The sequence below is a fragment of the Cinclus cinclus genome, chromosome 4 (assembly GCF_963662255.1).
Source record: "Cinclus cinclus chromosome 4, bCinCin1.1, whole genome shotgun sequence".
Taxonomy (NCBI): domain Eukaryota; kingdom Metazoa; phylum Chordata; class Aves; order Passeriformes; family Cinclidae; genus Cinclus; species Cinclus cinclus.
Window position 1 is genome coordinate 61,500,626 of NC_085049.1, and position 20,479 is coordinate 61,521,104.

Here is a 20,479-nt window from a genome sequence, read left to right on the forward strand (position 1 = left end):
CAGCGAAATGTAATAGACTGCAGAGTTTTATAGAGGTTTTCTCTGCATTTGTCTCTGTGTGGTACTCAAGCAGTATGTACTCTGGATGACTTGGCAGCAGGTGGCCCCTGTTTCATGCTCTATCCCTCCTCTGTCACTGCCTGCTCTCCTGGACCTGCATGTGTGCCACTCCAAATTTCCACTCCACTCACTAATTGAAAATGAAGCCACAGTTATGAATAGCATTCTTTGCACTGAGGACATCAATGGTGAAGTCCTTTCTGACTTACAGCAACAACAGAGATACAGATCTTCCATCTCCTTTAGGGATGGATAGGTATTCAGGGAGAAGCCCTATAGCCTGAGATATAGAGCAGCATGAATCTTGCCATCCTTCCAAGCACATTTTTATGAAAGAGTAAAGGTTTTCCCACATGAACCTCTCTGCTTCTCCACTACTCATAATCTGCTAATATTTAATGTCTAAATCTTCCCTTGCAGAGGTAATAAATCCCATGTGGTGACATGTGCCTGTGAAAGCTGACTGATATCACAGGGACGTGATCCCATCTTCCAGCAAAACCCCTACAATGCAGTGGGTGACATGGAAACAGTCAAAATGGAGGTGATTAAAAAGGAAGGAAAAGAATCTGTTATGAGGCCAGGCAGACTTCTCCTTTATTTTTTTAAACATGCATTTAAAAGCTTAGTGCTCAGTACTTACCAATTTTGTTTTTCCCTTCTTCATATTTCACCCTTTGTAAGATATGATGTACAATTCTACTTCTTGTCGCATTATTGAAGAAAGTATCTTTGTTGTGTATTATGAAGCTACATGAAAATAAAAACCAAGGACAATATGTAATAATAGCACATTTAAGGCAAATGTTTAGTTTCATTTATTTCTGTAGCAAAAAATCTACAGTATGTAAGCAATTACAAGGAGGACTAAAGACACTTGATTAAGAGATGATTAACCAGGTGAGATGCTGTCAGTAACATTATTCATTCTCTATCAAAAAATTATATGGAGAAGTCTGGAGAAAGATAGAAGATATTTAAGTATTCATTATGATAAGCATCACTTTTAGATAATCCACTGAAAAATACAAAATTCTTGCACAAAAATTTGCAAAAGCATATCTTTGTGAGTGCAGCAGTAGAATTTCACACCTGTTCCAGGTTTTTTTGTTGTGCTTTACCATTAAGAGTCAGTTGGAAATATCTACTTGGTAAACCATTCTTACTGAAAACTATTACTGAATACTAGGTTATAAATTGAAAGTATCATAGACTCCTACATTTGGTCCTGGAAGCTAAAATACAGTAGAAAATTAGCTCTCAGAAGCCACTCATCAAGTTAAGTATGAATGCAAGTTCTATGTTTGATAAGTTAGACGGAGTTGTGATGAGTCTGAATAAATTTTAAAAGAACCCAGCAAACCCTGTGGATAGGAGCTAATATTGGTTTCCTCATTTGTGTTTTTGAAGAGATGCAGAATTAAATAAACTGATAAAAAATTTTAATGTCATAGAGGTGCTATAGAGAGATGGGTCTGTAGGAGAGCACACTAGACAAATACGATCTTAAATGAGATCATCTTAATCATGAGCTTGGCACGGATTCACATCACCTTCCCTTTTCCACAATGTGAGATTCATTGCTCAGTTTTCCCCCCAGATAATTTTTCCCAAGTCAATTTTTTTGTTTTTCAGAATGAATCTTTACACATGGGAAATAATATACAGCTTTTCACCTCCACAGTAAATTTGAAAAACGAGGAGTCCAAATCCTGGGCTTTGAGAACTTCATCTGCTCCCTCTTTATTATCAAAATTTTCAGCTGAATTTTCAACACAATACAATGGGTACATAATTTCCTTATGTTCTGCTTCAAAGGCCGACAGTAAAAAAAAATATAAAATCCTAAAATAAAGGTATGTAAGACAAGTTGTTCCAAGAGCACCAGAAGTAATGAAACCTGCTTTTCTAGATGTTACTATCTCATGTCTCCGTTGCCACGCCACCCCAAATATCCACAGGCCATTTCTGTATCTACAATCTACTCACTATTATATTTTGTATTCCTGGCTTCCTCCCATTTCCCTGCTATTCCCAAAGTCCTACTCAAGCCCTACAGTACCTACCAAAAGTAATTTGATTTATGCATATTGGTGACCACTACATGCATGCTGATTTGCCACTGGGCTGCTACCAAACAGCAAATGCAATTGGCATCCACTGGCAACTGCCTTTTCTCTATAGGAACAGTTTTAGGCCACTATTCCATTTCAAGCTACTGTTGTTACTCAAAAGGTATCTAAGACTGAGCTTATCTTTCAGACACAGAAAGATATGTGGATATAAAGATGTATCTTTACTGCTACACCTGTATCAAATTGAGCTGAAAATAATCAGTATATAAAATAATAGCTATGAAAAGCATTTTGAGAAAAAAAGAAATAGTCATAATGCATCTTAATGCTGATAGAAATTATATTTAAAAAAATCTAAACTCCAAAGCAGATATAACAGTGTTGCTCCAGCTGAAGCTGGAACTCTGATTAGACTGTTTTGGTAGCAGCAGAAACAAATTAAAAGGCAGGAGTAAAATAGAAATGAACAATTAGAGATTTTTCCTCTTTATTTAATTTCTTTTATGACTGACTATCCAAGACCTCATCTCACAGAGAGTACTAAATGTTAAAGAACTGTGAAGAGAACTTCACAGATATCAAAACAGCACAGTAATTTTCATTCTGACTTAGCTACAAGTTCTTGTATGATTCAACTGCAAATTGAATCGCCTTATCCGGGAAACCTGCAACATGGAGCCAGATAATGCCTTAATCTATTTTCCTTGTAATACAAGGTTATTTTGCCTATCTCTTATCACAACTGTCTCCTTCTGTAACTAGAGGTAGCCATTTCAACATCTTTTCTGAAGAACTCATTTAATAGATTCATGTGTATTTAAGCATTTCTATTTTCACGAGTCATGAATGCAAAAAGGCAAAAATCAAGGATTATGCAATCCCTAAAAAGCAAAGAAATAATCACTTGTCTAAAGAAACACTTTAGTCATTTGCATTCATTTGCAAACTTAGAATCATGTTGTTATAGCTTTTGATCTCACGTGGGCAAGAAGAAATAACCAGATGTGTCTGTGAAGCAGATGCAAACACCTGCGTATAACTGCCATGAAGAACTCTGCCTATTCCAGAATAGCTGAAGCAGTCCTAAAGCACCTGTGAGGATATGAGCTGCAGAGGTTCTGCCCTGCCAGTCTTGTGCCAGTAAAAGGCACCTGAGGGCAGGAGGGGGAGAGAAGAGGAGAGGAAGAACTCACCATGATCAGAGTTGGCCAAGAACATGTCCCTGAGTGTTTTCCAAAGTTATTCACAAAGACATGGATGAAGAAGAGATGCTAGAGTTCAGCAAAGATGAAAAGGGATTGCCAAAAAATGAGTCCTCTGGATATCCTGGATCATCCATAACAGAATAATTATTTTGGGATAGAATTGCATGTGGTAAAATTAAAAAAAATATCCTCACTTTTTTTGAAAATAAAATTCATCAGGGCTTTTAAATTTGCCTAACTCAAATACTAAGGGTTATTGTCTGAAGAGTAGACCCAAGAGGAGCAGCATCACCATAATCAATGGGGCACAACAATCAAAGAGAGGCAGACATGAGTGGGAGGCCTTGAAAGGCTGAGAGTATTTCAGGCAGTTGTATCTGTGTTACCACATCCCAGTTAGACATTGATATAAATTAGGACAATGTCAGGGAGGTTTCAAATAATTTCAAAAGTCACAGGAGTTGTCCTTTTCGGGTGAGAATCAGGCAGCTCAGTGTAGGACTTACCCCTTGCAACCACCACCCCTTCTTCCCATGCTTCATGGATGCTTCTTCCCCCCACATTTTTGTACTTCAGTTTGTCTTGTTTCTGAATGTGGGTGGTAAATCCATATTCACAGAATAACCATCAAAGCTATTCCATGTTTTACAGCATTCAATGAAGAATTCAGAGGAGAAAGATTTTCTCAGTCTGTGAAGAATCTCACATTTCAAATTTTAGTTCACATGGGCCAGAGCTGAAGACAATTTCAAACTAGGTACACATAAACATTGCTCAGACACTACTGTGCTATAAACTGTATAAAGCAGAGGCTTTCCAGCAAGTTTTTTAACCCCTGTTGCTTTTAGGTGGAATAATTTCCTCAGCTGTTCTGTTTCTACTGCCCTTGTTAGATTTTCAACATGCACAAGGATTTGAATATTCATAAGAGCAATACAGCTTGTTTTCAGGCTCAGCAAGGTTTTAGACTTTATGACACTCTTCACTGAAGGTTTTGATCATTTTGTCGCCTCATTTGTAAGACAAAAAATAAGTAAGGATTAATACATTATAATGCTTATTACCTGTAAAGTTAATATATAGGTAGATAAAGTGATTTGTTCCACAACAGCTACAATCATTAACTCGGTCCTGTAAGCCTTGTTTGTGTGAGCTGTCCTTACTCAAAAGGAAAATCCCAATGAAGATAATGAAAGTACTTTTGGAAGGAAAGGTTCCAGAGTTGATCCTTAATTAAAGTCCCTTTCAGAAATGTCATTCTGGAAATACTGCTCTTACATTCACTCTGTAAGGGACATGAAGAGTCAGTGAAGGTTAATTGCTTTGAAACCGTATTTGCAGCCTTAACGAAACTGTGAACTGGAAATTTCAAACTATCTTTCTGTGGATAACAAAGCGCAGCAAAGCTAATTGTTGTCTAAAGAAAGGCCTCAAATTAGTGCAAATTCAACCAAGAAAAAATTACAAATGAATTCCTGTTCATACATTTTCTTTGGGAATTTTGCAGGTTGTGCAAACACTTAAAGGGTAAATTTAGCTCTTGAATCTTTGAATACATATTAAAAAAAATGGGTTAACTTTTCTTGCTTTATTTTACTTTATATATTTTTGGAAAGCAGAAGGAAGGAAAAGGCTGTTTTCTGCTTTAGTGGCAAGATAAACAAGCTGAAATCTGAACACCTGTGGTCTGGTGACAAAGGTACGAAGGGATGATGGATGCATAGACAGATCCATGTGTATCTTTGCACTCTATCTTTGCACCACAGACAATGAAACATTTGATGTCTGACAGTCACCATATCTAAAATTACCTTCTGCTGGAAGCACTACAAACGATGAGCACAGATGTTGTTGTTGGAAGTAGTGATCTCTATGTGAGTAGTGTATTCTTTAGCACAGGAAAAATTCTCAGCCTTCTGTACTCCCAGGTAAATCACTGAGCCAACAGCCAACCTCTTGTTGGCTGAGGTAATAGCAGGTTTTTAGCTCATTTAACACAGAGTAAGAAAATCACCTCCTGTGGCAGCAGCAGCAACGCAAATCTGTAGTATTCCCCTGAGAATAATACCACACATTTCTCTATTTGTTTTAAAAATGGTTATATTATTAGCACTTGCTAATTTTCATTTTGCTTGACTTTTAAGGCTGCAGCTGACTGCCTTGTTTATGTAAAAAGACATTTTTATTAATGGTTAGTAGGTGGTTTTCATATCATATGCCTTAAACAGGGTCACTTTGGGGTGAAGAATGTTGTAGTGGCTCTCTCTGTTTCCAAATTGGCAACACAGCCTCAAAACTGCCAAAGTAAAACAGAAGGTCATGAAACTGCTGAACCTCTCCTCCACCTTCCTCTGCCCTTCCCCCAGATCAGTCTTACCCCCAGATTACTTCTTAATTTAAATTGGTTTACTCAGAAATATTCACCTGAGATAGAAGGAGCCTTTTGTATTTTTTCAGGGGTGACCTGTTTCCCTCTATTTGTCAGGCAATTAAAACTTCCAGAATCAGAAGGAATTAAAAAATCTCATTGCAGGGCATGTCCAAGTTTGGCAGCACAAAGATTTGTTTGAGAACAGGGTTTACAAAACTGTGATTCCCCATTTATAAAATGTACAGTTATTATACTGTAGATGTATTTAAACACCAGAATGACCATCCTGGTTCAAAACAAGTAAGTATCCATGCAGCCCTGTGCCATGTCTCCAGTAGCAGCAGCTCCCTGTTCTATCCATCATTTTGGGGTGAGGAGGCTCAAGGGAACATGGACACAGATTGTCTTGGTAGAGATGGGATTTGTTAAGATCAATTTGAACATCAGAAAAAGCTTGAAAAGTAGCTCCACCCCGAGAGACACATATCTTGGAAATCTGGAAAAAATACAAGACTCATGTACTACAAGGGGATATAATACAAACAAGAAGAACTCCATTAATATCTGGTATGCAGGGCCATTTTTTCTTAATTAATCAAGTTACTATCCTAGTCCTCCTAATTGAGTAAGTTTTAAACCTTATTTTCACGAAGCAATAAATATTCATTTTAAGTGGTTATTCAATTACATATTAGATTAATATTTAATCAGACAATTTCTCTCTTTTGAAAGAAAAAACAAAGGGGAAAATAGCTCCCAATATAGAGTTTGAAATCTCTAAACAGCAATTAACATATTTTCCTAGCTAGTGTACAGTTATCTTAGAAATTGCAGTTAATTGCTACTGTTACTAATCCCAAGTGACTAGCAGCTGACTACATGAGATAACTAAGATGTAGCAGAACAACTAAGTACATCTAATGGCAAACATTTTCCACATACTGTGCATTCTTGTAAGTGATAATTTTCAGAAGAAATATTTTGGTATAAACATGGCCTTGCCAAGCTGTGGATGCAGAAAAAGGACACTACTCAGTAGTCTATTTTGAAAATTATCATTTTGTATTCCACGCAATTAAAAAAAAAAAACAACTAAAAAACAGTGCTTAAGTGCTTAGCAGAACTCTTTTCCTCCGAGAACACATATTCTATTACTGAAGAAATTAGATGAATTTTGGTCTTCTCTTGCACTGACAGTTTTGTGATACACCCTATGAAGTATGCCATAATCCCTTTAAAAGAGAACCTGAAGCCATGCTGCAAAAGTTACAGGCACATCTCACCAATGTCATTCTTGTGTTTTCTTTGCCTGTTTTGAAGGAAAGCTGTGCCCCTTAAAACAAACTGAATTGTTTTTGGAAAGCTACATTTTTCCACGTCTGGCTTTTTTACTATCTGAATGGGAAAGAAAAAATGGAAGAAAGAAAAAGACTACTGATATGATCTACTAAAATAGCACACACATCAATATTTTTAAAATATTAATTCCTATGGAAATAAGGTCTGGTGAGGTTGTTTTCTTAATTATTTTCCTTCCCAGGCACTAAATTGTGAGTATTGCCAGTTATTTGTCTTTCCATGCTTTTAAAAGAAACTATCACAAAGGAAGTCTCTACTCAGATCATGTCATAAAATCTGTACCAGACTGGAGCCCTTTAGGTGGAAAGTGTGGCTAGATCACAAAAGATAAACTGCCTGTTCTTTGATGATGTGAAGGACACCTGAAGCTATGAAGAAAGGAAGAAATAAGGAATTTTAGACCCAAATTGCAATATTTGGACAAAATCAAACACAGCCAAGCTTATATGAATATTTAAGGCGTAATATTTTAGAAAATTAAAAGCACACAAAACCAGGAGAAAAGGAAGAATTTGGCAGCCTCCAGGTAGGGTATGTGGGAAAATCTACTGTGAGGCCATGGAGATCTTATCTGAAAACTAAGGATATGGAATTTTATGCTTCCAAGATGGTTGTAATTGTGAGTGATTTCCTTCATGGTCATTAAGCATGCCTTGGCTAAACAGTGATTTATGGCAACACAGAAATCCAAAATATTTTCAGCTGCCAAAAGTACATTTCTTGCTCTCCAGAAATACTTGTACAATAGCCAGAAAAATACTCATTAGCGCAATTAAAAGACCGATTATTTATTTTAGGCTCCTGTGGGTATTTCTCAAAGAACAGCTCAATGTACTTCCCACTCATCTCTTCCTCTCACTTAGGATGCTAGATTTGCAGGAAAAATTTATGGCTTCTACTATAAATTTAAAGCTCAAAATGTGTACATTAGTTCTGACAAAAAGCAGACAGTAGTGGCATTTTCCAGCTGCCACCTTAATACGGTGCAAAAGAACTAAAAGTCTTGCATTTATTCTGCATTCTCTGAGGACTTCAAGAACTGAATGAGTTACAAACATTGTCTTTGCTCAGAAAATGGCCATTTGTTCAATAAAAAGTCTTAAACAAAACTGAGGTCAGCCAGCTGAGCACTAGTGTGGTACTGGGACCCCTCCTGCCCTGTACCTGTTCTCTCTGAGTCAGTTTTTGGCACAGCTATGTGATGGAAGAGGAGGCAGAGTCACAGCTAAAGGCTCAAGAGTAGCAAAGAGATTGTCACTGTTCTTCTAGACCACGGGGTGATGTGCTTGTGGAAGGCTGATCTCCACAAGTAACTGCCCATGACAATTTTGTAGCCTCCAGTACAATTGCATTGTGCTGGTAATGTGGTATGGTGAGAGCACTCTAGCAAAACCTTAATTGTCACAAATATCAAAATGTGTGGTCTTTTCTTACCACTGACAAAATGCAAGCTAAATTATCATAACATTACTGTAGATGGCAATTCTTTTCAGCATCTCAACAATTTCAGTGATTATTTATCTTCCCACTCCTAAAACAATATTGTGGATCTCTGGGTTAAAAAAATTGAAATAGCTGCATGAAACTCACTAGAAAAAATATTGAAGAAGTAATTGTATTTCAAAATTCTAGTGAAAAAAAACAAGCCAGACACAGGAAACGGGTTGAAGCATGATAGGAACACCACTGCTGTCAGAGTCAGCATCTTTGGGGAGAAGGAGGCCAGCTCAGCCAACATTTTATAAGCCCCCACACAAAAGGAAAGGAAGATTCTACTCAGAAAGCTAAGCAGAAAATGTCAGGCCTGCCAGGGAGTGAAGTTTCCAAGTTTGCAATGATGTACAAGAAGTGCCAAACAACAGCAGAAGTGTTAATGAATCTAACACTACTTAATAAACTCTGCTGCCAGTTTACCAACACAAACATGAGCAAGGCAGAAGAATGAAAAAAAAATGAATTCCTATATGTCAATTCTCCTTTCAGCCACAGAAAAACAAGCCACCAACCCCTTTCCTATGTGCAGCAATTTTAAGGGAAGTTAGCATTTAATAATACTGATAATAAAAACATTAATGCTGACCTCTTAATTTGTTAATTTTTTAGTATCACTGGTCTATTCTCAAACTAATTTGTACCTACTCTTCCTCTTGCAGGGCACAATAACTGACCCATCTCTGTATCAAACAGACTTCTAATGAAATTTCCCTGGAGTTTTGCACCTGTTCTTGTTTTTCTACTGTCTTTGGAAAGATGCCATTCATGGCAGAGGTTTGTTTTACTCGTTTTTATTGCAGCTAGTAAATCAAATCCCTGAAAAATTATTCATTCAAAATGAGCTATTTCAGGGCTTTATCAACCTGGCTTCTCCCTGAATAAAACCTCATATTTCAAAATTTTGAGCAACCTGTAATTCATTCTGTGCCTTCTTTTAGTATCCTCAACAGTGCTGCCTAATCTTTGTGGTTTTGCTCTCAGTCAATGACTGTTTCCCATATCACAAATGATCTAACTACCCATAAGACATCCAAAATCTGAAATCCCTTAAATTCCATATGAGTTCTGAAAGTTATGTGGGGCTTTTTTCTGTTCTTCATTTTGCAAGTGAATAAAGGCTTCTTGTAGCCAAATTATTTCTGTGACATTTGTGCAACGCTGGTGCTCTTGATGGAAAAGTGCCCCTGCTAGCTCTAAATGCTGCCATTTTGCAAGCAGTTTTGCTTCCATAAAAGTGAAAGAGAAACACAATCAAATTAACATTGTCTGTTTTCTTTAGAGTTTTGTTCTGCAGTCGTAACTAGAAATGAAATGGAAGTACCAGCATTTCAGCCATCACTGATGAAGGACTCGTTCTGATTATGCTAAAGATGTAGGAGTGCTGAGAAAAGTTTTAATCACATTTTTATGTGAAAAAGAACAACTGCAATTCTGATCTGACAGAAAATAGGCATTTGGCCCCTTTAAGGATGTAATTGAAATTTCAGTGAATTAAAAGGAACTTTCTCATTGATTTCCTTAGCTTTGAGCTGGACCTTTAATTCATAGAAATGTAGACTTGTTCTCTCTCCCTTTTTGTGAAAAAGGACAAATATGAAGGCCTTAAAACATGAACAAAAAAATCAATTTTTTCCAAGGTGAATCCAGAAGAAATAGTTTTCACCTTGCAACTGAGATATGTTAGAATACTCACTGATGGATCCTTTGCTGGCTGAATGGAGCAGTATAGCAGTCATTCTCCTCCAGATCTGGCAGTGTTTCCTTGTCCAGTTTCATTGGCTTTCTGGGTAACCATCCTCGGAACCTGCTTATCTGTTTCTCGATCCTGCAGCACATGATAAGTATGAGCATTTGTGAAAATGTTTTTTTTCACTACATTATGAAGCACAGGTTGTCAAACCAGGACACTTAGTATTTATAACTAGGAAAGGTGCAATATCTTTTGACTTTTTTTGAGGCAGACCAAATTACATATGCTGAACTTGATTAGTAATAAGCAGCTTTCTGCAGAGGAGCATTTATTTTGCCTCAACAGAAAAGCAGTGCTGATGGTACATGCTGCCATAAATATTATTAAGCCCAGCGTGTGCTTGGCATGTCTCTAAACATTTATTTCTGAGATTTTCAGTTAGTTTAAAATTCAGACTTAACCAACGTTAGATTTTGGCCATCTAAGTGTTAGAATAGCGGAGATTGTGACAAAGATCTTTGGCAGCTAAACCCCAGCAAGTTACATTCCATTACTGCTCTCTGTGTGGATTCTTACCTTGCAATTGATGCTATTAAGAAATAGGCTACTTTGTGCATTTTGTAGTTTCTTGCAATACTACAGCCTCCATGACACCAAAACTCTGAGTGTGTAGGCTAACAGTTGACTGCTATGCAGATTCTTACATAGGTGAAGGTGAAAACAAACAACAACTGAGCTGGAGAAAGGGCAGACGTAACTCTAGGTGCACTCATGCAAAGATACACAGTGAAATGAAGGGAAGAATCAGAGCTCACTGAAGACAATCTAAACCAAATTCAAATCCATACTAGAATGTTATAATGAAAAACACCTAAGAAAGCTATGTTTAGCACAGTGAGCCCTTCTCCAAGTCCTAACCACTGATCCCTCCAAAAATCGTCGACTACAAATTATGGAGTGTGCCCATACTTCAGTCACTGGATCAATGTTTCCAGAAGTGGAGCTGAAGGACAAGAATTTAATTCCTCTGAACTTAAAGCTCAGTTCTGAAAGAAGCTCAAGGACTGGAAATATGGTTGGGGGGGTTGTTTGTCTGTTTATTTGTATTGTGGGACTTTTTGTAGTTGTTGTTTTTGTTTTGTTTTGTTGTTTGTTTGTTTTTACAGAGCCAACATAAGAACTCTAAAACCTGCAAATGCTGGTACCTCTGCACAGTCAGTTTGAGGGAGGACAACCCATATCCAGGCAGCTGAATATATGGGCAAGTGATGTGAAAATCTTACATGTTTTAATTTAAAATTAAGATAGTTTTTTTTTTCCGGGAATTTTCAGCCTTCTTCCACCAGGTATTTTTATCTTGGATAAGGAAGCTAATGCTCATTTTTAAACATGGGCACATTTCAAAACTGTAAATAAACCGGCTGTACCTGTTTTGGTCCCATATGAGTATTTCCAATCTGGAATAACATGATGGGGCGAGGGGTGTCAGATGCTGCATATGTGTGCAAATTTATCATCAGGACTGTTTGGAAAAACTGGAATACATAGGTAAACTTAGAATAAGATTTACACTTAATTAATCATAACCTCTCTGTGGGCAGTATTTGCACTGACCCAGCAGTTTGGAGCACAGGAGGAGGTAGTTTGCAAATGTCTGTGCTGAATGCAGGTGAGATGTCAGATCCCAGGGCTCTAAAGGGCCTGACCAGTTGTAGCTCTCCAGCTGCAGCATCTAGCCTGACAGCCTTGAGCTAGTGTGTGTAGCCACTGATAGAAATGCCAAGGGAAAGTAAATTCTCTCCGGGGGAAATCCCTGTCTTTTGGCCTCCGGTTTTTCCTCTGTAAATTCAGTAAGCCCCGTGTTACTGTATATCCAGCAGGCTTAGTGTGTGTGGGTATGGAAAAGGGAGGAGGAATTAGGAAGAGGGTTTTTCTAAATATCCTGTTCCATTCTTGTTAATTAAACTCGTTTGAATTCTCTAAGCTATTTACACCCCTGCCCATCTGCAATCCCTTCCCATTCATGCTGCAAGGTGCACATTGGAGATACTGTGACTGCAGGTTTATCACACCACACAAGCGCAGCACAGAGGGACTGAGTGCCTTCCCCACTTCACAGCAATGCATTATTCATGCTGGCTTCTCACCCAGTCTAGCCAGAATTTGAGTGGTTTGCCATTCCCAAGACTCAGATTACTTGGCATGCTCAGTCAGCCTGCTGGCAAACGGGTCTGACAAGGTTGCAAAACCTTATTGCAAAGCACAGAACATGCAGTACAACTTTCTGCAGGGAAAGCAAGACCCCTTAGTAATCTCTTTGGAAAAGAAAAATGACAATTTTTTAAAAATTCTTCCAGCTCATTTCAACAACGTCATCGGTCAGCAGTGCAGGTTTTGTACTCTACAGGAGTCTCACAAAAGGAAAAAGCTGAAAGAGTGGTGTTGGTGCTACCAAATACAGACACATAGTGCTAAAAATCTTTTTTTTTTTTTTTTTAAATATAATTTCTGCAAGGCTAATCCATATCTCGTTTTCCCCATACTCAGCTGAATAGGGGAACAGTGTTTAGAAAGCAGTGTGACCTACCCAGGAACAATGAGGTGATGGAGATAAAGAGGCAGCTTCTTCACACAGTGCCACAAAGAGTCTTTCCCACTTCAATCCTGCCCCTGCTCTCCAAGTCTAGTCTTTACTCAGCACCCTCTTTCTAAAGATACATATTGCATTTAACTCACACAAAGAGTTTCTCAAATAATTTAAAAGAAACTGTTTTCTCATCATAAAATGAGGTAGGGATAGAACCATTTTTCAAAGGAAAGTTAGAAAAACAAAAAAAAAGATTTTGAAGTGAGACTGATTTTTATGAATGCGTCAGCTTTCATAGAATTTTATGCATATTGTAATGCTAGCTATTATTAGTTTAGTTTTTAACCATGATGAAGGTGCTATAAGGTGTCTGATGCCCCTAGTTTCCTTTAAAGTAGGGAAGTTTTGAGACCACTGGAATTTTTCAGAGAGAAATTTAAGTCAGGTTCACAAGTTACAAGAGACCTGTTCAGGGCTTTGCTTTGTGATGAAACTCCTCTCTAAAATAAATTTTGCCCAAATGTGAACATAATGTTTGCATTAACTCAAAAATTAGACAAAGGTTTTGGGTACTTGTAATCTACACTGAACTAGGAGTAGAGGAAGTAGATACTTTTATTGAAGCCATATATCTAAGTTTCACATAAGTGAAAATGAAGTTGAAATTTTTTTTCAGTTTTCCCCCTCTGGAGCTATTCAGTTACAGCTTTTCTTCCTCAAGTAGCTACTTATAGACCTGAACATAAAAATTGAATTTAGCCAAGTGTTCTCATCACTCAGGAGCTAAATACCAGAAAAAGATCATACCTCTCTTCCCATACTGACTTCAAATTGCATCCTGACTCATAAGGAAATGAACATGAAGGAAAACTCCACATAACACATATAAATGATGGAACCTTCACCTTCTCCCTCCTATCTATTGCTTTAGTCAAAGCAGACATGTCTTCTTTAAAGTCAAGGCCAAAGCTAACAGCTCTAGTATCTATTGTAAGGTGGGAATGGAAAGTGGGACAGCATCAACAGGTTTTAGAAGATTTGTGTGCACCTGTTACTCTGTACCAAAGAGGGATAAAGTGTCTCAATGCCACAAAGTGCTCATTTGGTGCTTACTCATATGAAAAGGCAAGTTCTATGATGCAATATCAATGCTGGGGCTGTCAAGTTACCAGCACACTCTGACATAATATCCAAAATGCTTTTTGGTATGCTCATACTGCACATTGATCATCCCATGGATGTAAATGTACCACCATTTTGTGTAAAATAGTATGTCTGTTTTCTCCAAAATGCAGATTCTTCAAATTTTATTTTTTTCTCTTAAAACTTCTTGGGAATATTTCTGCTGATCTCAGTAAAACTGCATCATTAAATGCCACATAGAGTGAGAGAGATAATTGTAGCTATAAAAATGATCTGGTTTTTGCCAAGCCTGTATATTTTTTAGGCATTTTGGAAATATTTTCTTTTAATTTTCCAAGATATCAGAAAGAAAACGGAAACTGCTGAAGGGAAAGAGTGTCATTGAATCAAGTCAGGCAAACTGGGCATCAAGCAAAACCTTAAAGGTATTTAATAATTGAGTGAAAGCACTTCAAAGATTCTTGGAAAAGACATCTTTCAAGTTTGGTTCATTGGCTTCCTATCTCCCAACAAAGTACTAAGCATCCTCACGGAGGAAGCAATTAATAAATAATGCCATCACTATTACAAGTAAGCAAGGTTCATGGAAATGAAAAAAGCCTGGTAAGTGTGGTACTCTAACCCTAAGAAACTCCCTAATGAGCTACATGGAAAGAAGGAGATAGAGCATTTGCACTAATATATTACTATTTTTTTGAAGACTCCATCAGTTGAGAAATATTTTCTTATTCCTAAAAAAAAGGCAAAACTGATAAAATTGATTGCTTCTTTCACAATGTAGATGCCTTAAAAATGCAACTTCAGTTTGGTTTCTCTGCAGATTTCCTAGTATGTAACCAGTCCCTTCATCATTTCTACAAACACAACTGATAAACTTTTCCTTCCAGCTTGACTCTAACCATTATTTTTGCTATTGGGTCCAATTGAGCATAAACTGGACTGGCATGAGAATTGTACTCACCTATTCATGAACTTGTATCGGCGATGCAGGTAATAGATTTTTCTCCTGGAAGAACAGCAAAAATGAAGCCAGTCGAGAAGAAAACCCATCGTCAGTTACAGTATGAACTAGCAAGGAAGGAAAGGAGATTGAAGACAGAAGCCTGTAAGAGGTGGAGGAAGAGACTAAAAGAGAGATTAACAGAACTGTCACAGGAAGCCACACAGACACTGGTGGCATTTGAATTGCCAGAAGGTCATCATATTCACATTGTCTCCTCCTTTTCTGCTATTTGTCATGTGTGAAGGATGGGGATCCGAAGATGTTTCTATTTCAGAGTTCATAAACTGTTGCAGGAATTCTATAGGACTGACACAAGTATGGGTAAATTATATGATGTCTGCTAGTGAGTTATTAAAGCTGGATTTGGTGAAACACGAGGGGGTCTCACTTAGAAAAGCCAGGAAAGCTGTACTTATGCTGCAATATGCTGTAACACATGCAGTACCAAGCGGGGTTGGTGATTGCTGTTGGGACAACAACACTTGAAACAGAATACAGGCTACACAAGCAAATGCACATGTGCTCAGCACCCCACCAAGTGTGCAGCCCCTCCCTCTGTCCTTCATACAGGCTGGTTTCTGCTGTCAGTGCAATAAGCTGTGTGTGAGAGCAGATGATGAGCAGGTGAGCAGACAAGGGGGCACGAGCAGACACATGCTGAACCCACTCCCAGCCTGCCTCCTGACCAGCCCTGCAGTGCAGAGCAGCCCCTAACCACCATGTGTAGATCCAGGATAGGGAGTCCACCTCCTGTGCCACTCCCCTGCTGGCAGCTCTTGTTCTTCTCGTAGATGTCTATCATACAACAGCTATCAGGATTTGACACATTGCCTTCAGCACAGAGATCACATCCTCATGAGAGTTAAGAAAATCTGAGGGTTCTTGAGTGTGGATTTGGGACTCATACTCCTTCCTGGAAGATTTGGTTGCCTGACCAAACTCTGATTTCCTCCTTCAGAGGCTGACTTTGTCATCCACTGAAGGTCATTGCTAAATCAAGATGGTTTCTGTGCATTCTGTGAGGTTCCTTTGTGTGATGCAGAACTGTACCACTTCTGGAAAATGAAGGTTTACACCACACATGTTCTAAATATTGTAGTAGATGTAGTGTAGGAATGCTGTTAGTGCCTTGGAAGCAAGTCCTTTAAAATAAGACAGCATGAATTCTTTATAAATGATTAAAAAATTGGTTAGTATTCCAGGTTAATTTTCAGAACTTTTGGACATTTTTGTTATCAGAGTCCATATCGTTCTGGTGAAGTAATATTTTTAAAACTATTTGCTGTTGGCCGTCCTTCTTTGGATAGGGTTATTTATCTTGCTCTACCCAACAGGAGCAGAAAAAGATCAAAGCTAAGTGTTTCTGAAGATGCCATCCACTTCTTGATTTTGCTTCCAATATTCAGTGGTATCCACCACTTTTTCACTCCTGCTTTGAAACAACAAGGATTTCATTCAGAGATGCATGGACCTTGCACAATTACAGCCTGAATAATCAGGAGCAATAAGCAAACAGCACCTCTTCAAACAAAGGTTTAGACAAAGGCATCTGGAAACACGCCATCTAGACTTGTGGACATTTTTGTAAAATTGTTTTGAAATGGTAAACTATACTGTTGTTTTTAAGGTAAAACTGAAGGGTCTGGCCAGTAGTCACTAGTGAATTACCATGATTTCCTCTTAACAATGCTGTAGTAATTCTCTCCCTATGGGTGTGGAAGGAATGAAGACATGATCCTGAAGCAGGTCAAGAAAACCTCAATATTTTCAAATCTTTCTATATAACCTGTATGACATCTACTTTGCTATCTGCAGAGTGATCAGGAGAGAACAAACTGCTCCATTAATAAATTCAAAGTTCCTGGTATATTTCTGATTTGTGAGACCTCAATATTGCAAGAGCAGGCCCATCTCAAGGAATGCCACAGAAGTTGAAGAAGGCACGCTTTTGGCCATTCTTTCTATGACTAGAACACTTTTAAAAAAGAAAATTACTATCCTGCAATGACTTGTGATTGCTTTTAGAATTTTTTCTTTAGCAATGAAAGCAGAAAGAAGAACAGTTGAAGATTTGCTGTGAAAATGAAAACAAAATAAATACAAAATAAGCCTGCAATTTTGTCCTTTATACATATCCATTTTTCCTTATGAGTTCTCTACTGCTACAGGGTGTCTCATACCAGAGGCATTTTTCATACTTAGGTAAGAAAAAGCAGAAGGAATCCTACAAAGGCACCAGCTTACTAGTTGCATATTCTGGGTCTGATTCTTTTCTTGTTCAGGAGTAATTCCATTAAAATCAATGGAGCTTTATATTGCAAACCCTGCTAATTGAAAGAAGAATCAAGGTCTCTCAGTACATGGGTAATGGTCAGTTCCAGTGGAAGTCATTATGCTCCTTTAAAAGTTCTGATAACCAGCAGAGTAAAAGCAATATTTTACATAGAAAATTTCATAGCCCAACATGCAAATAATATTTAATTGGTTATAAAACTACCCCAAATTTCAGTGTGGAATTAATCTGGTTATCAGATTTAATACAAGTTCTCTAGAAGAAAAAGCATTTATAGCTTAAATTGTTTTCCTACTAGATGAGATAATTATTTATACTTATCTATGAGATACTGATTATATACTATACAAGCAATTTACAGGTGCATACCAGATACGTCAAACAGACATGCACTGTCTGTGCTGCCTTACGTACCTGGATCTTCTCGACCTCCCATTGATTTCAATGAAATGTCCATTTAAAAAACAGCAGCGCACAAGTATGCAGGGGGCTCCAGCATTGAAGGGGTTAAAGGGCCTAAGGACAGAACACCCCATGAAAACAGCTGCACTGCTACAGCCCATCTTAGTCTCTAACCAGTATTGTACTGAAACTGTAGGCTTTAACAAGAAACAGCAATGCATGTGGTATCTAAGGAACTCCATTAATATTTTCTATTGGTCTTTTGGTGTTGTTATCACATTAACTTTACAATAGTGTGGCTTTGGAGGTTGAGACAAAATACAACTACACCTACCTGAAAGGCATTCTTACATTCATGAGTTCAGCATATTTGCCCAGGACCTCCCAAGGGGCATGCAGTTTCACAAAGATGATGTCACTGTTTGTTAGGGATGACTGCAAAAGAGAAACAGAACACCCACCAGAGCATACTTTTTCAAGTGAAAAAGAAAGAAACCATAATGAGTGGTCAATATGATGTCTCACCCTTCCCAATTCCTATTTCTTCTTGAAATGTTCTATCAGTATTTTGTCAACTCGTTTTATTTCTGCTGTCCTGGAAGCCGTGCTGTGACTCCCTTGTGGCCTGCATGTGTGCTTCCTTTACATGGAAAAGAGGACATGGAGGGCAGACAGATGCCTCTAAGGGTTAGCTGAGTGCACATAGCTTGAAGAGAACTTTAAGCAGGGCATGCTCATCAGCGTGCTCACCTGCTGCCTAACAGAAAGCTGCCTGGCAAAGACTGGAGGATGTTCAGCAAAGAGGAGAAGAGGAAGAATTTAGCTCTGTTTGCACTCAGGATGAGACACAGTGCTCTGCAAAAAAGCCACATGAGTTTTGGCAGAAGCTGATGTGAGAACACAATGATGATGATAATGATAATGATAATACTGGAAGATTAATATTAATTCAATTTTCATGAAGTTACAAACAATACAATTTCAGACAATCAAGAGGATGGCATCCCAAGAAATAGGTAAAGGTGTACTTAGTATGAGAAAAGGAAAGTATGATGACAGAAAACCAGGCAAGAAAATTGTTAGTTATCTTTGGGGATGATTTCCTAGTTTTTTAGATGTTGTCTTATATTCAGTGTTTCTCACACAAATTCTTAGTCAATGCAACTTACTAGGAGTTCTTAAACCTAGTATTGTTTATCTGGAAACTATAGTTACTATATGGGTGGGAGGCTGACACTTATACTTTTCACACTCTCCCTCCACTATCCTGATAGATGCTGAAATTATTGAATTTGCATGTCCATTTCCTTAGAGTAGCTAATAAACTATTACTAGTTTGTGATATGACAGGAATGAAAATTCCAACATTTAAGATACATATATATTATTTTCTTTAGCACATAAAAAAATCAAAAACAAAAAAGCAAACAAAAAAGCCAAAAACAAAGGGAAGAAACCCCAACCACCTAATGCAAAATCCCAACCCAATCACTATAGAGTTACAATTTTATAAACAAATATAATATTGGACCATAATGGACATAGAGAAAATATTACTGGGGTGCAAATTTGGATTTAACTTTAACAGTGAGTGACTTTCTGGTGCTAAAAACTGTAAAAAAAAAAAATCTATCTTTTTTGCTGATAAATTTCTGAAAATATTACAATACAAAATAATACAACAACAACACAATGCCCCCAAGAGACTTGCTTCAGATATAATGAATTCACTTGCACTCTTTCCTTTACTTTTATGGATTCTAAATCAGGCTTTAATTATATTTTCTTTATAGGTACATTCCACAAATTAGCTTTTATTTTCCCATGAGAATTTAGCAAGGCGATACCACAAAACCAAAACTAAACTCTAAAAATCTCCTACAAACTGTTCTCTCGAAGGTCAGTTTTAGTCAGCAGTGGATTGGCAATTTTGTCATAAACAGCTTGGATTAAAAAACAAAACAGGACAAAATTCATCAAAATTCAAAAGAAGCATCTAAGAGGCCCAATATACAGAAATAAACTACAGTACTGACACCGTAGTGCTAATACTGATATCAATAAGAACTGAGAAATGGAGGAAATTTATTAAAAACAGCTTCTAAACTTAGCGATGGCTTTTAAAAAGGAAGCTATAGGTATTTTCCACCATACTGTAGTTTAAGCTACGCTAGATATGGGAGCCAAACATGACTTGTGAAGATGCTGTTTCACAAGTGAACACTATCTAAATTTGGTATATTATGTGTTACATGTTTTCATGCAGAAACATGAAAAACTTCCAAATAGCTATCACAACACAGATGTTTATATATATTTTTTTTTTACTCTGTATTTTACAGTGCTGGCACATCAAAATGTTTTCAAAATGACAATCAGCTTTGCCAATGGAAAATCTAATCAACAGAAAATCAAAATACACTTGGCAGGCTCATTTATATTCATAAAAAAATAATGTTAAATTATTAATATAAAAATAAATTTCTCTTGGATTTGCTCATATTAAGTGTTCATAAAGGGAAACACTAAGCAAGGCTGGAAAAAACCATGACTGGAAAGAGAATAACAAATCCAGATGGAGGACAAATTGAATGAGATGTCACACTCACCTAATCTAAGGAGTAAATAGCTAAACAAAATGTATGGGAAAATGATAGCATGAAGACCATCTTCATTATAAAAATACTTTAGTGAATGGAATCTCCTAAACTCTCTTGGTTATATTAGTATTTAGACTCACTATCCTTCATTTTATAAATATTTCAACTGAGAATAAAGGAACATTCTCCTGTTGTAA

The 20,479-nt window shown here is 37.4% G+C and overlaps 1 protein-coding gene across 1 annotated transcript in view; it reads right to left on the reverse strand.

The window, feature by feature from the left end:
* The window catches only part of ANO4 (anoctamin 4), a 158,990-nt gene that overhangs the window by 47,937 nt on the left and 90,574 nt on the right, over window positions 1-20,479 (reverse strand). Inside the window, exons 5-9 of the mRNA XM_062492530.1 lie at window positions 18,017-18,117; window positions 17,695-17,796; window positions 14,946-14,990; window positions 10,258-10,389; window positions 704-810 (exon numbers count right to left, since the gene is read on the reverse strand). Of these exons, the coding sequence (XP_062348514.1) occupies window positions 704-810; window positions 10,258-10,389; window positions 14,946-14,990; window positions 17,695-17,796; window positions 18,017-18,117 (487 nt within the window). The remainder of the gene's footprint in view (window positions 1-703; window positions 811-10,257; window positions 10,390-14,945; window positions 14,991-17,694; window positions 17,797-18,016; window positions 18,118-20,479) is intronic.